Source organism: Meles meles, chromosome 7 (genome assembly GCF_922984935.1).
Source record: "Meles meles chromosome 7, mMelMel3.1 paternal haplotype, whole genome shotgun sequence".
In the NCBI taxonomy this organism is placed as follows: domain Eukaryota; kingdom Metazoa; phylum Chordata; class Mammalia; order Carnivora; family Mustelidae; genus Meles; species Meles meles.
Genome location: NC_060072.1, coordinates 89,559,381 through 89,573,671, shown reverse-complemented (window position 1 = coordinate 89,573,671; position 14,291 = coordinate 89,559,381). Strand labels below are relative to the sequence as shown.

Sequence of the window (14,291 nt, the reverse complement as noted above, 5' to 3'; positions counted from 1 at the left end):
GGAGGGGCCTACCTTCCTTGCGGTAGACAAGGAGCCCATCCAGTATGAACCCGCTTGCAAAGCAAGCCCATAGACCCTTTTCCTCATCTCGAGATAACTGCTGAACGCTTAATGGTGGGGCGGAATTTTGCCTTCTTCGGATATTAAGTGTCCGCCCCAAAGTGAACATGGTATGTTTGTTACGTATGTTTGCTAAGTGCACATGCTCCAACTATTTTCCTGAATGCTCGTAAGTTTCCTGCCCTTTCCATTAAGATGTTTATAATCTCAACTCCTGTGATTGTAAACAAACTTGTTCTCTCCCCTTAGAAAAGGGGGACTCAAATGATTGGCTTTGCTGCATGTCAGGCAAATGAACTTGGATTTGGTTACAGCTGATCTGGGGACCAGGCATCAAGCCGAGTATTAACGTCCTCAAGGAGGCCATTAGTGAAGGCAGGAAGGACAATGAGGAAGTTATTAGTAGATGCTGTAAGAGGTGACCTGTATTATGTAGTGGTGACAAGTTTGGCAGGACTATGGCCTGTGGCGACAAGGAAGACAAAAAGGACATCTAATGGATTTGTGGACCTGGCTGAGGTTTCCAGTTAGAAGGATGAAAATGCCACTGGCTTCTCCTAGCTGCTTATGATAAAACACAAGAGGAGAGAAATGGACTAGGAAAGGAAATGTTCAGGATTTTAGCACAATCCAGAAGAGATAGAGACAGTCTTTCCAGTCAGCAAAAGGTTCTCCAATTAAGAAATGGCCTCAGAGCAAAGATCAAACGCAAAGCAGTGCTAGTAAACCGAAGTCAGATGAAGACCACGGCTGTTAGACCCTTTGCTGAGATCTCAGACTTAACTCAGAGTCTCTTAGACTCACTCAGCTGATCAAAGGTATTCTAAGAATCTTAAAGGCAACTTCATAGTTGTCTTTAAGCAGAGCTTCCAAGAATCTTCAGTGTTGTCCCAGAGTATAATGACTCACAGCCCAAGAGTGGGGGGAGCCTGTCCCAAAGACATTTATAGGGATAGCTTTTTTCTAAGAAAGTCCATTATCATCTGATACACCAAAAACATTTAAAAAAAGAATTATAGCAGTTCTCACTAAAAGGAATAGAGATAGTTCAAAATGAAAATGGCCTCTGGGCCCCTGACCACCCACAAACAGGCAGCAGGCTAAGAAAACATGGGTTATCACAAAAAAGAAATAACAACCCGGAAAACAGAACCAAGATCCCCAAGGATAGAGCCAAGAACAGAGGAGAACCACTTCTAGGGAGTAAAAGTGGGTCCCAATGAAACACACCCCCTGCCTTGACCATGAGAGGAGTTAGCCGTGCCTGCTTGACTGTACTTGGAATTGCTTTGACTCTGTGACTTCTAAATGCTCCCAATTTTTCCATCCCCTGTGGGAGTGCCTGTTGTGGCTATCCTGTCCCTAACTTGTCATTGCATGACAGGTGTTTGGTGGACATAAAAACACAGGTTTTCAGAGTGAGGTAAACCATAATGGGTTTATCCATGGGGGAGCTGCAGAAAAGAAACCAGATCCCAAGCTTTTGCATACTTGGATCTGATCCAAATAGTGAGATCCTGAACTTCAAGCTGATATCATGAAGCAATGAAACTCTGAGGGGTTTTGGGAGGGGAGAGCACACGTTCTTTGGCAGGGGACACATGAATTGTGGCCAGCAAGGGCACCATTGGACCAACAATTCTTTCCTCTCTGTACATGAAGCCATCAAGAGAAGGAGCCCAATTCTCCTTCTCCGAAATCAGAGCTGGCCCTGTGGCAGGTTTGGTCAGTAGAATATGGCAGAAGTGACTTTCTGAGGTCAGGCCTAAAGGGGACTGGCAGCTTCTGCCTCCTTCCTTCATTCTTTTTGGAATGTCCTGAAAAACCTGCCACCAGGTTGTTGAGGAAGTCCAAGCAGCCACATGAGAGAGTCTCATATGGAAGATAACCAAGTCCCTGTATGCCACTTATCAATTTATTGTCTCTGACCTCCAGCTTTATATCCCTCATCGCCTGCTCTGTGAAAATTTAGAGGGGCCCTTTAAATGTTTGTCTGTTTACACAATACTGAGTTTTGTCAGTAGAGGGCGGTGGAGAGATATTGCAGGAGAAAGGGGCTTTCCTTCCTGGTTCCGGTGTCCTCTTGGCAGATTCCGGTAGCACCACAGTTCTCCAGAGCTCAGTTCTTGCATAGTGATCAGCACCATCCTGTGGCCAGCAGCCTCTGGTATCCTTCTTGGGTGGCCTTGAGGTGTGACGTGTCTTCATGACCATCTCTCCCTACCAGCATAGAAGGCAGAATTCCAGCAAGTTCAAAAGGGTAGATTTCCAGCAAGTTCTACCAGTATAGCACTGTTTATGTACTAAGAGTCTTCAACAAGATCTGGACCTCCGCCACAGGGTGTCCCCTTCCATGGATGTGCTTTCTCAGGACTGAGGGTAGGGGCTGTCCTTCTATCTGCAGCTCCTGGATGCCTTAGATTTCTTGCTTTTCACTAGTCAATCTCTCATCACTCTAATCCCCTGTTATAATTAATAATTCTTTATATTAAACTTTACCTGTTCACTTTATTATCTCCTGATTAGACCCTGACTGGTATGCCCTGATCAGCAGCTCTAGCTGGTCTCCCAAGTGAAACAAGACTGTTTTGGACCTCACAGACACCCTAACACCCATACAACATCACAGAAAGTAGAGAAACTTCTCCCTAAGCCCACAGAATCATAACCAATGGAGAAAAACGGGTTTCCCTGCTATCCGAACATAGAGCATTACTATGAAATATTTCATAAGATGATATGCCATTAAGTGAAGAAGTGTTTACCATTAATTTATAAGGAAAAATTTTGTGAGCATCCCAGGCTCAAAAAATAGCCCCTCTTAGGCTTCTCTGCTACCTTAGGACACATCTTCCTAAGAGCACAGAAAATAAATAGAGAGAAAACACAGACGCTCCCAGAGGCCGTTCAAAGCTCCATATTGAGATGCTGAGTGTAGTTCCCAGGGAAGGCGCTTGGAGGCGCCACTCTCACTGCTGGGCTGTGGGGTGTCTCTGTAACAGCGGGCTGCCAAACAGATGCTGACTGCTCTATTGGCTTTTCACCTCTGTTAGTAAAAGGGAAAACCCTCTTTCGATTTCTTTCCATCAAGGAAAATGGGTACTACAGTCTATGTCTTTTGTAAAAACCAAAGTGGTGTAATGCACACTTTCAAAAAGCAGAGTATACCTGTATTGTTTTAAGCCTCTAAACTTTGGAGTAGTTTGTTACAAGCAATAAATATCTGAGTACAACCCAGTAGGTGCTGTTATTCCATTTACAGATGAAAAAGCTAAAGCCGAGTGAGGATTAGCTCCTTGCCCCATTACAGGGGAAGTGAATGGCTGACCCAGCATTCAAACATAGGTTTGTAGTAACAGCACCCTTTTAAATACATAATCTCACTTAGGAAGCCAGAAGGGACCTTAGGTTTATTATCCAACCTCCTTCACTCCATACCCGAAGAAACTGAAGCTCAGACCAAGGAAGGAGTTGGCCCTAAGTCACACATCTGGGAAATGGGAGGGTCAGGACTCTGAATTAGAAGCAGCGAACTCCTGACTCTAAGCCCAAGGCCCTTCCTCTCCCCCGCATTGCTTGTCTCACACTCTTTCCTTCCATTCTCATCTTCGCACCTTTCCTCATGCTTCTTCCCCTCCAGGTATGACACTGGGGGGCAAAAATCACCCTGGTCCAGACTGCCTACAGCATATTTGGTCTTTTCTAGAGACATCTTTGGTTGTCACAATTTGGGGCATCTGGTGGGCAAGGTCCCGTGATGCAGTTAGTGTCCTGCGATGCACGGGACAGCCCCCAACAAAGAAGGCTCCAGCCCAAAATATCAATGCTGTTGAAACTAAGACACCTTGGTCTAGAGAAATGCACGACCACACAAGATCTCCTGCGTCCGTGGGTCCTCTTTTGCTTTCCCAAGGCGAGGTTGCTCAAGGCCAGCAGGACAACACCTACCACAGTGGTCCTAACTGGGGAGGGGGGGTGTTCCTGAGAAAATCTCTGGCAGGGACCCCCTATCACAGGATGGCCCCAGCATTTTCAAGACTCTGAGGCACCAGGTTTGATAAGCTACAATTAGTTTATTGGAAACACAGAGTGAAACAAAGGCAAAGAAACAGACTGGCAGTTGAGCATTGGGCTTTGTCGAAGCCTCTGCAGGCAGCCCTGGGAGGAGGTGCTCTTCCCTTCCACCGCTCATGTCCCTCACAGAGTTTCAGGAAAGCCACCATCAGTGTCCCCCACCTCCGTTCCACAGGCACAAGCGCACTGGCGCATTCCCAGGAAGTGCAGGACAGCGGGGATTCCGGGACTCGCCCTGTCCCTGAAAGCTGGGGTGAAGGGGTCAGTCAGGACGCACGAATCCAGCAGAAAAAACAGAAGGCAGAAGAAAGGATGAAACCTGAAGACAACAAAGCCACTACTAGGAAAGGCTACGGAGAGAGGCCTAGGGGCCGCCCCAACTTCCCCGGGGCTCAGGGCTCCTGGAGGACCGCACACGGGTGAGGGAGCAGGTAGGGAGGATGCGCCGAGTGCGCACACCTAGCCACCGGCTGGGGGCGGGACGGGGGGCCGGCGGCTGGCGGTCATGAGGCGGTGGCGGCGGCGGCGGCGACAGCGGGGCGTTCGGGGTGCAGGAGGTCCTGGCCGGAGGGTGACGCGGCTGCGCGCTGGCGGCGGCGGCGGTCCCCTAGCACTTCTTACAGCTCCCGCCGCAGGTGCTGGCTCCCGAGCACGGGGCGCAGCAGCTAGTGCCCACCACCATGTTGCCGCTGCAGGGGGCGCTGCAGACTCTGCTGGTGACAGCAGGGGCAGCACCGGAGGCGCAGAGATCGCCACAGACGACGCCACCGCGGGAGCTGCTGACGCCTGAATGGGGGACAGAACACATCAGGCCCGGCCACAGCAGGCGGCTCTGGGGGTGGGGGGGGGGGGTGTCAGCCAAACCCGCCCTCCCCCAAGACGGGGACCCGCCCCAGCTGGAGAAGGGGAAGTCTCCGACTACTTACACACATTCACGGCGCCAACGCCCTCACACAGCCTGTTAGGAAAGGAAAAGAGAGAGAGGTCGGTGCCACCGGCCAGCCGCGGGCCCACGGAGCCAAGGTGAAGGGGAGGACAGTGTCCTCCTCCTGGGCACTTGCTGAGGGGAAGGGGCGGTAAATGGGCCCCTCTGGAAGAAGGAGCTCAGCCCCGACGTGGGCTCCTGAGACCCAAAGCCCCGTGTGCCCCGACGCCCTCCTTAGCCCGGAAACCTCAGATTTGCCCTGCCAGGCTCAACCTCCCTGCTCTCCGGACTATCTAGACTAGAGCCCAGGTGGGCATGGAATCGATGACCCATGTGCTAAAGTGCCTGCCACAAGGCAAGTGCACTTCACACCTGTCGGCTACTGCTATTTCTGCTATTTCTCATAGACTTGTAAACACACATTTCGGGGACGCAGATTTGATTTCCTAAATCTGGCCTAATTGCGATCACTAAAACCTGGGCTTCAGAAGGGGAGACGTTTCCATCTTGTCTTTTTCCCTGCGCAGAGTGGACACTGCCTAAAACAATGTTTGTCTCCACAAATAACCATTGCGGGATTGAATGGGATTTTAGTACCCATTTAGAACAGGCTCAGAGATTGTCTCCACGAGTTCGCTCATTTGATAGATGGAGAAACTGAGGCCCAGAGAGAGGAAATACCCAGTGACAGAGGCAGAGCTGTAATTCAGAGCACCTAACTCCACGCAGCAGCCCTCACACCCCTTCCCACACAACACATCTCCGAGGGATGTGAGTCCCTCTGATAGCACTGAGGCAAAGGGTTGTCAGCACCAGCTTCAGACACGAGGACAATCCACAGCCCACCATGTACTCATCCCATGCCCTGGATTCACAGGGAACCCGCAACAAAGCTCCTGAGTTCACCCCAGAGGCCCTAAGTGGCACAGGGGTGGGCCGCTCAGTTTCAGTGCTATCTCCTGGCATCTCTTGAACTTACAAACACAGTCTTTGAAAAATTCTTCATTCTGGAGGTCTCCACTAATGAAACTCCCCAGGCTCAGTGAGCCATAAGGCCTCCGAACTCTCCAAAGCAATTACTTGAGGCTGTGGCAAGTCTCACCATGGGACCATTTTGATTCCAACTATCAAACCTGTGTCCGCATCTCCCCACTGCCCAGCGTGCTCCCTGTGACTTCCTCTGCCTCCTCACCCTGCACTCTCTTCTGCTTGAAAGGAGGGGCTTGGCTTTACATAAGACGAGGGAGGCTCAAGGAGTGAGCATGTGAGCAAGCCAGGGACAACATTCTGGAGGGGTTGTCCTCATAAGAGATCATCAGCTGCCCTCCAGCCATGGGACTGGGTCTTCCCCATCACGTCCAAAACCAGCAATAAGCAAAAAAGCTAGAACGGGACACAGCTGCCTCAAGGGACACGTCTCTGTTGTCTGTCTACCCTCAGTCCTGCCTGCTGCAATGACAGACCACTTGGGGGACCCACTGTAGTTGGAATATATAAGAGTGAGTTGAAAAAAATCCCCTGTGGAGGCAGTCATTGTGGGATAAATACGAACTGCCCAGGGCCAGCCTTGAGAAGAGAGCTAGCGCCTGGATTATGTGCAACAAGGGCCAGGAAGGGGAAAGCACTTCCAGAGGAAGGTGGTTACAAGCCCAGGCTAGGGTTCTCAGAAACAACAATTCCTATGGCCTGAGTCCCGGCTCTCAGGGGCAGATTTTCAAAGGTTCCAATCCCATTTTAGCACATAGGTGGGCATGACTAACTCAAAAAGGGCTAGAAACATACCAAAAGGACTTACTCATTACCTGTAAATGCAGGATGGGGAGATTTGAAAATGGGAGTCCAGTGATGCCAGGAGGCACATGGCACGCTGGGAACCCAGGCAAGGCTGGGAGAGAAAATAAGCTACAGTACCCACCTCTGCTCCTCGCCTTCCAGCAGCCGCCTGTAGGTGGCGATCTCGATGTCCAGGCCCAGCTTGGAGTTCATCACCTCCTGGTACTCCTTGACCAGGCAGGCCATGTCCTGCTTGGCCTTCTGTAGGGCGGCCTCCAGCTCCGCCAGCTTGCAGCGGGCATCGCTCAGAGCCGTCTCACCCTGCTGCTCAGCCTGGGTCACTGCAGCCTCCAGCTTGGTGTTCTGGGGACCCAGAGAAGAACAAGGTGGGTTATGGTCCAGGTATCTCTGTCCATCTCCTGTTTCAACCCTCCTCCAGCGGGGAACACCCCAAGAACAGGCCTCTCCCTTTCATCTGCTGAGTCTCTCCTAAGGGATTACAGCTAGAGACTCTAGTCATGCAAATGGGCAGGAACATGAGTGGTGAGAGCCACAGGGGACACACATGCCTCTGTGACCTGGGATGCCCCAAGTGACACTCACCTGGCACTTGGCATTCTCAACCTCGGCGGTCAGCCTCTGGATCATGCGGTTGAGCTCGTTGATCTCCTCCTTGGTGCGGCGCAGTGTCTCCCCGTGCCGGATCACCGTGGCCTTCATCTCCTCACACTGGGGGGGGGGGGGGGGGGCAGAGATGCTCCTGAGGCTCAGGATGCAGTTTCCCACCCACTCAGACACCACAGACCATTGGCAGGTTGTACAGTGCTCAGCCTGTGCGACCATACTTGGCAACCCTGACCAGACTCTATAACCTGAGAGCCGTCTGCCCTTCTGTTACCATCCAAGAGATCAGAATCCCCAGACAAAAGAAGCCTTGTTATTATACACCTGGCTTCCTTCCTACTGCCATGTCCAGGAGGCAGGTGCCTCCTCACCTTGCTACGGTACCAGGACTCGGCCTCAGCCCGGCTGCGGCTGGCGATGTCGTCGTACTGAGCCTTGATCTCAGCCACAATGCAGTCCATGTTCAGGTCCCGGCTGTTGTCCATCTTGACGATGACCGAGGTGTCTGAGATATGGGCGTTGAGAACGCGGATCTCCTGCAGATGGTGGGGGGTGAGAAGATAGAAGGATCTTATTTACACCCCAGCCTCACTCACCAATCATCCCCAGTCTCCAGACCCTGCTCGCATGACAGCCTCATGGACTATAGTGCCCATCCCAAATCCCTGGCCAACTCTACATTTAGGCTAGAGCCCCACTTCCAGGCCAGTTGCTTCTTTCTGCCTGGACCACAGCCCCTCACCTCCTCATACAGGCGCCGCAGGAAGTCGATCTCCTCGGTCAGGGCCTCTGCATTGGCCTCCAGGTCTGACTTGCGGAGGTAGGCACAGTCCACATCCTGGAAAGATGGGGTGTCTTTGAGCGAAGAGGACCCATGGTAGTCATCACTCCAAACTCTTCTCTTCTCCCCCATCGGTGGAGGCCAGGGGAAAGGATTCCCAGCATTCCTATTCCCATCTCATCTCCATACCTTCTGGCCTACCCAGAATGGGCTTCACAACCTCCTGCCCTTCGGAGAATAAACCCCTTCATGCTTGGAGATGGGCCACCAGCCTCTCCTTCTCTTACGATCCCAGCTCTCCTTTTTACCCTATTCCAAGAAGCCCATCAGATGGACTCCCTGCTTGGCCACCTCAACCCCTCCCAGGTCTCCCTGCAGTCCTCCCACACTCCACCTGGTCACTCCTGGTTCTGCTCCATCTTCCCCCACACCCTGGGGCTGTACTCCTCCTTTGGGTCAGACTTCCCACAATGCTAGACAGGTCACTGTCCCTCAACAAAGAGACTGTGGTTATTCTGCCTCCCTGGGACCCCCCCACCAGAGACCACGACCTCTGAAGCAGAACAGGATATCCAGAGGTCAGCCCAGCCATCCCCCTGGCCCAGAGCAGGGTGCTACTGGACATCCCAAGGTTATTACCCTTCATCAGTGATCTGAATGAGCCTTTCATGATCTGATCCCTGGGATTTCCCATCCCGATGTTGTCAAGTCATGTACCCCACACTGAGGTTGAGACCCTCTGGCTTTCCCCAGGAAGAGTCTGTCATTCCAAGATCCCTGGTGGCTTTGCTTCCGGATCCCATGTAACTCACCTTCTTCAGGGCCACAAATTCATTCTCAGCTGTTGCTCTCAGAGAAACTTCCTCCTCATACCTGAGGCAGAAGAGGACAGAGAAGGAGGTCAGGGAAGGGCAGATCTCCCCAGAGGCCATCGCCACTTCATATCAGCGATATCAGTAACTTCCCAGCAGCTGGGACTCCCGCAGCTCTGCTGGTTCCTTCCTTTCTGATTGGATTTGGAAGATGTCTGGGATTCTCTCCCCACTTTGAACTGAGGGGTCTAGAGAGCCTATGTTCTGGGACCTCATAGTCCATTCCCAAAGCTGCCATGAGGTCCCCTCAGGACCCAAATAATGACTCAGCATGCAGGCCCGGGCTAGGATTGCACAGCAGCTCCACTGGAACACTGTGGCACCAGTATCCCTCCCCTGGGGGTCCATCCTAGCACACGCTGGGGCCTATGCTACCCGTCAACCACCAGCACTCAGTACCCTAGGCAGCGGGACACCCAGAGCCCCAGGACCCATCAGCCTTGAGGGACCAGATACTCAGGTGCTATAGGCAGGAACTGAAAGGTCAGCAGAAAAAGGCCTGAAGCCTGCAAAAGCCCCCTGTCCCCTGTCCACCGGGCCCAGGGGACAGCTCTGAGAAGGGAAGACCAAAGTTGGAGAGACATATGTGCTGGGGGTGTCCGGCGCTGGCACTCAGGCAGGCCTCTGGGCACGAGTGGCACAGATGATAAGATCCTGTTGCACACTACCATCCCCTCCCCAGCCGGCATGGCCACTGGCCCTTCTGGAAAATTCTTCTTAAGCCTATCCAATGGGCTCCAAATCAAGTCCATTTCCTGTGCCCAATGTTGCTCCCAGCCACACTCACTTCTTCTTGTAGCCCTCCAGCACCTCCTGCACATGGTTGAGCTCCGAGGCCAGCCTCCCGCTGTCAGCCTCCACGCACTCAGCCTCCCGCCTCAGAGTCTCGATGTAGCCCTCGAACAGGGGCTCCAGGTTGCTCTCGCAGCACTTGCGGTTCTGGTAGAACTGCCACTTGGTCTCCAGCAGCTTGTTCTGCTGCTCCAGGAAGCGCACCTGCGTTCAGGGTGGGAGGAGGGGGTCAGGTGGCTCCTGGTGTTCCAAGGCCAGTTTGTGGGTGGGCCCAACTGCTTTAGGGTAAAGTCCCAAGCCTGTAGCTCAGCAGAGATTTGGCGGAGAAGGGCAGTGGGACCCAAGGTGACTTCTGGCCTTCCTGATTGTCATGTGTGTCTGCAGTGTCCAATGTAGGGATGGGAGCCAGGATTAGGGAAGGTCAGTCCCTGCTCTCACGGAAACGGACTTACCCAGACCTGGTGAGTCCAGGTCGCATGTGGTCTGGAGCCAGCTAGAGGTGTCTGTTTTGTCTCTAAGCCCGTGCCCAGCCTGGGTCCTGAGCATCGATGGAGTACAGGAAGGTGTGGCCCAGGACCCACCTAGAGGATGCCCCTGCGGTCCTTTTCCTAGTTCTTCTGTTCATTCTTGTGTCTGTGTATTCGGACTGCCCTCTTGCTCTGGCCTGCCAGTTCCAAGACTGTCCCTGTCTCTCTGTGGGGACCTGCCTGCCTGAGTGGAGGTCGTCTGAACTAGCAACACTGTCAAATCAGGAGCCTCTGCTCTACGTACTGTTGTCTTTGGTCCACGCGGGCCCTGGTGTGCATCCCTCTCCTCCATCAAATGGGAGCTCTCCTGAACCACATGTCTCCTGTCCCTGACCCTCCTGAGTAACTAGCTCAGGACTGAGGGGTTCAGGAAGGGTGTGATCAAGGGCACCCACCTTGTCGATGAAGGCAGCAAACCTGCTGTTGAGGTACTTGATCTGCTCCTTCTCCTCATGCTTCACGCACTGAGCATTGGGGTCGATCTCCAGGTTGAGGGGGGTGAGGAGGCTCTGGTTGACAGAGACGCTGGTGATGCAGGGTGGGCTGGGCCCACACACGCCTCCGGAGCGGTAGCCAAAGCTGCGGCCACAGGAACCAGCGCGGAAGCCCCCACAGACGCTGTGGCTGCCAAAGCCCCCAGTGAGGCCGCGGTAGCAGGAGACTCCGCGGTAGGGGGCGGCCGTGATGCAGCAGCGGCCTGGCCGGGGCCCGCAAGCTGACATGCAGCTGAAGGCGCGGCCAGCACAGTAAGATCCACAAGTCATGGTCCTTCTTGGGGCAAGGGAAGCTCTGAGGAGGGAGTCGTACTAATGGAGGGCACAGTGGCTGAAGTGTCTGTGTGTCGGACATCTTTGGGCCTTTTATATACGCAGAGAGCCTAATGCGTCCATGGATTAGGGGCAATTAGATGTCTTTATTGGCTTGGGTTGCTTAGCTGCCTTGGCTCCTCCCTTAATGTGCTTAATTGGGGGCCAGATGTGGCCAAATATTTATGGCCTTTTACCCTAAAATCCACAATGTTTATCTTCAAAAGCCCAGCTCATCTCCCCCATACGCTCCCCACAGGCTCCCCCATACACATGTGCCGGAACTCAAGGATTGGAGGATGGGGAAGCAATGACTCATTAGAATGGAGGGAGGAGAAAGGCGGGGCTAGGGCTCCTATACCACCCCAATTTAAGAAGTTTGTGCTGCTGTCCGTGGTGCTGATCGAACCGGCCTTGGGACCCTGGGAGACTGTGAGATCAACAGAAGATGATGTGAAACGGGCTGTGCTTGGTGGTTTCCCTCACACCGTTAGCGCATTTCTCCACCGCCAAAACTCCAACACCCCCACACCTGCCCAAAACCCTCACCCACACCTATCAACATATTCTTTCTTTATGACTCTCCCTCTTTCGACTCCCTCTCTTTTTGTCTCACACACACACACACACACAGACACACACATACACACACCAGCGTATTCACATATTGGCCCTCCCACCCACAATCTCACACACACATACTCACCTTCTCATGTGCATTCTCACCTACTTTGATTTGCACACAGAGTAGTCCCTAGGCGAACTTATTAGACAGTCATGGACAGCCTATGCTGAGAAGAGGCATTCCCTTCCTAAAACTCTTCCATGGGGCCTAAGGGGGCACACAGTGGTTTCACTGGCTTCAGGAATGCCCAGCAAGGGTGCCTAGGTGGCTCATTTGGTTGAGCTACTCCCTTCAGCTCATGATCTTGGAGTCCCGGGATCGAGGTCATGATCCTGGAGTCCCAGGATTGAGTCCCACTTCGGGCTCCCTGCTTAGCAGGGAGTCTACTTTTCCCTCTGACCCTCTTCCCTCTCAAGCTCTCTCTCTCTCATTCTCTCTCTCAAATAAATAAGTAAAATTTGAAAAGAAAAAAAAAGGAATGCCCAACTATTTCCAACAATGCCCCAAGAAAAGATAGCATTTCTGGATTTCACCTCAAACTTCCACTTTCCTCCTGGGTCCAGAAAGCTTGGAGTAAACACTACTGTTATGAGTCTGTATAGCATTTAGCTCAGAATACAATCTAGACAGAGAATAGAGATAGATACAGAATACATTTAGTTCAGAATAAAGCTAGATAGAGCCATGAGGAGGGTATCCAGCCCCCTGCCACAACCTCCCCCTACCTCAGATCTGTGTTGTTTCCTATGCTATACCAATCCTATAACCCCCTTCCCTTCACAGCAAGCTGTCAGTAACCTTGGCAGATGTCAAAAGAGATCACAGGCACTTATCGGTGTGTGCTACCTGTAGTGTGAATAGTGTGGGTCTTGAACTCAAAACGGTTGGATGGAGTCTGTCATGAATAGCTCTGTGTGATATGAGGGCAAGGCACTTCATTCCTTTGGGAAGTATGTTAAGTCTTTTCTTCCAGTAGTGCCTGGGAAAATTACAGAGATGTTCACATGCTCAGTAAACTCCAGAGCACTGTGCAGATGTGCTTTGTTCAAATAATTAAGAAGCTGTGGTGCTTTAAAAAAAAATTCTTTTTCAGAGTTCACATTGAATTTTTTTTTATTTGACAGACAGAGATCACAAGTAAGCAGAGAGGCAGGCAGAGAGATATGGGGAAGCAGTCTCCCCGCTGAGCAGAGAGCCCGATGCGGGGCTCGATCCCAGGACCCTGGGATCATGACCTGAGCCGAAGGCAGAGGCTTTAACCCATTGAGCCACCCAGGTGCCCCTCACATTGAATTTTTAAATTTTTTTAATTTTTAGTATTTTTAAATATTTTAAATTTTTTTTTAAATTTTATTTACTTCTTTGAAAGAAAGAGCACATGAGAGATAGTGTGTGCTCACAAGCAAGGGGGAGGAGGAGAGGGAGAAGCAGACTCCTGACTGAGTAGGAACCCCCACATGGGATTTGATCTCAGGATCCTGGGATCATGACCTGAGCTGAAAGCAGATGCCCAACCGACTGAGCCATCCAGGCACACAGAAGGAAACAGAATTTTAATGAAATAGATTAAAACAAAATCAAGTAGAGTAGAATAGAAAATAGAATAGAGTGCATTATATGTAGTAAAAAATAAGATATCATTTCCTTTTTGTTTCAATTGTATGTGGTATGTGTTTATGTGTGTACTTTGTCACTACACAAAATTATTTCTTAATATGATTGAGAATAAAAAAGTTTAAATACACAGCATATCAGTTAAGAACATACATTCAGATTCCAAACTGCCTAGTTTCAAAGTCCAGCCCTGCCACTTTCTAGCTATGTAATCTCAGATAATTACTTAACCTCTCTGTACCTCATGTCATGATTTATAAAATGAGGATAATAGTTTCCACCTCATAAAGTTGTTGTAAGGATTAAAAGACTTAATCCACGTAAAGCACTTAGAACAGAGCCTGACACACTCTAATTATGTAATCATATTAGTAGTTGTTATTGCTGCTAATGCTTCTGCTGTAGATATACCAGTAGGTTTGATGGAATATACCTACCCACATTCCTAAACCACCTATGTAAAACTCCCACTAATGGTGTCTATCTTAAAGGACTAGTAAAAAGATTAGATTAAATACATGAATAACACTTAACACAGCACCCAGCATGTAGCAAGTGCTCAGGAAATGCTATGTACTATTATTCTACCACGGGGTCAGTCTAAGGAACAGGGAGGACCTGAGACCTTTGGCCATGGTCACTTCTTGTATCCTGGAAAAGAACCCAAAATCAAATGTCCCTCCTCAATCCCCACTCTAGCCCAAGAGTCCCCAGGGAAGGCCCAGTGATAATCTCTCCTCTTAGGCAAAGGGAAAATGTCACCAGTCCTTGGACAAATGCACTACTGGATAAAAAGAGAAACTTGGACAGTCCAAAAA

At 51.1% G+C, this 14,291-nt stretch overlaps 1 protein-coding gene across 1 annotated transcript; it reads right to left on the bottom strand.

Annotated features, from left to right (window-relative positions):
* Positions 1–4,741: 4,741 nt before the first annotated feature.
* Positions 4,742–11,192, bottom strand: LOC123946794 (keratin, type II cuticular Hb6). The gene is made up of 9 exons (XM_046012545.1): positions 10,824–11,192; positions 9,897–10,105; positions 9,050–9,110; positions 8,199–8,294; positions 7,828–7,992; positions 7,436–7,561; positions 6,975–7,195; positions 5,061–5,092; positions 4,742–4,920 (listed from the first exon to the last, which is right to left on the bottom strand). The coding sequence occupies exons 1-9, from the start codon at positions 11,190–11,192 to the stop codon at positions 4,742–4,744; spliced, it is 1,458 nt and encodes a 485-aa protein (XP_045868501.1).
* Between the last annotated feature and the right edge of the window lie 3,099 nt (positions 11,193–14,291).

Bases quoted from the DNA above. Each gene is read 5' to 3' on its own strand.
- LOC123946794 (XM_046012545.1), bottom strand. From the start codon at position 11,192: ATGACTTGTGGATCTTACTGTGCTGGCCGCGCCTTCAGCTGCATGTCA. The intron at 9,111-9,896 runs GTGAGTGTGGCT...CTTCTGCCTCAG, and splicing joins CTGGAGGGCTACAAGAAGAA to GTATGAGGAGGAAGTTTCTC. The intron at 7,993-8,198 runs GTGAGGGGCTGT...CACCATCTGCAG, and splicing joins TGCGGCGCCTGTATGAGGAG to GAGATCCGCGTTCTCAACGC.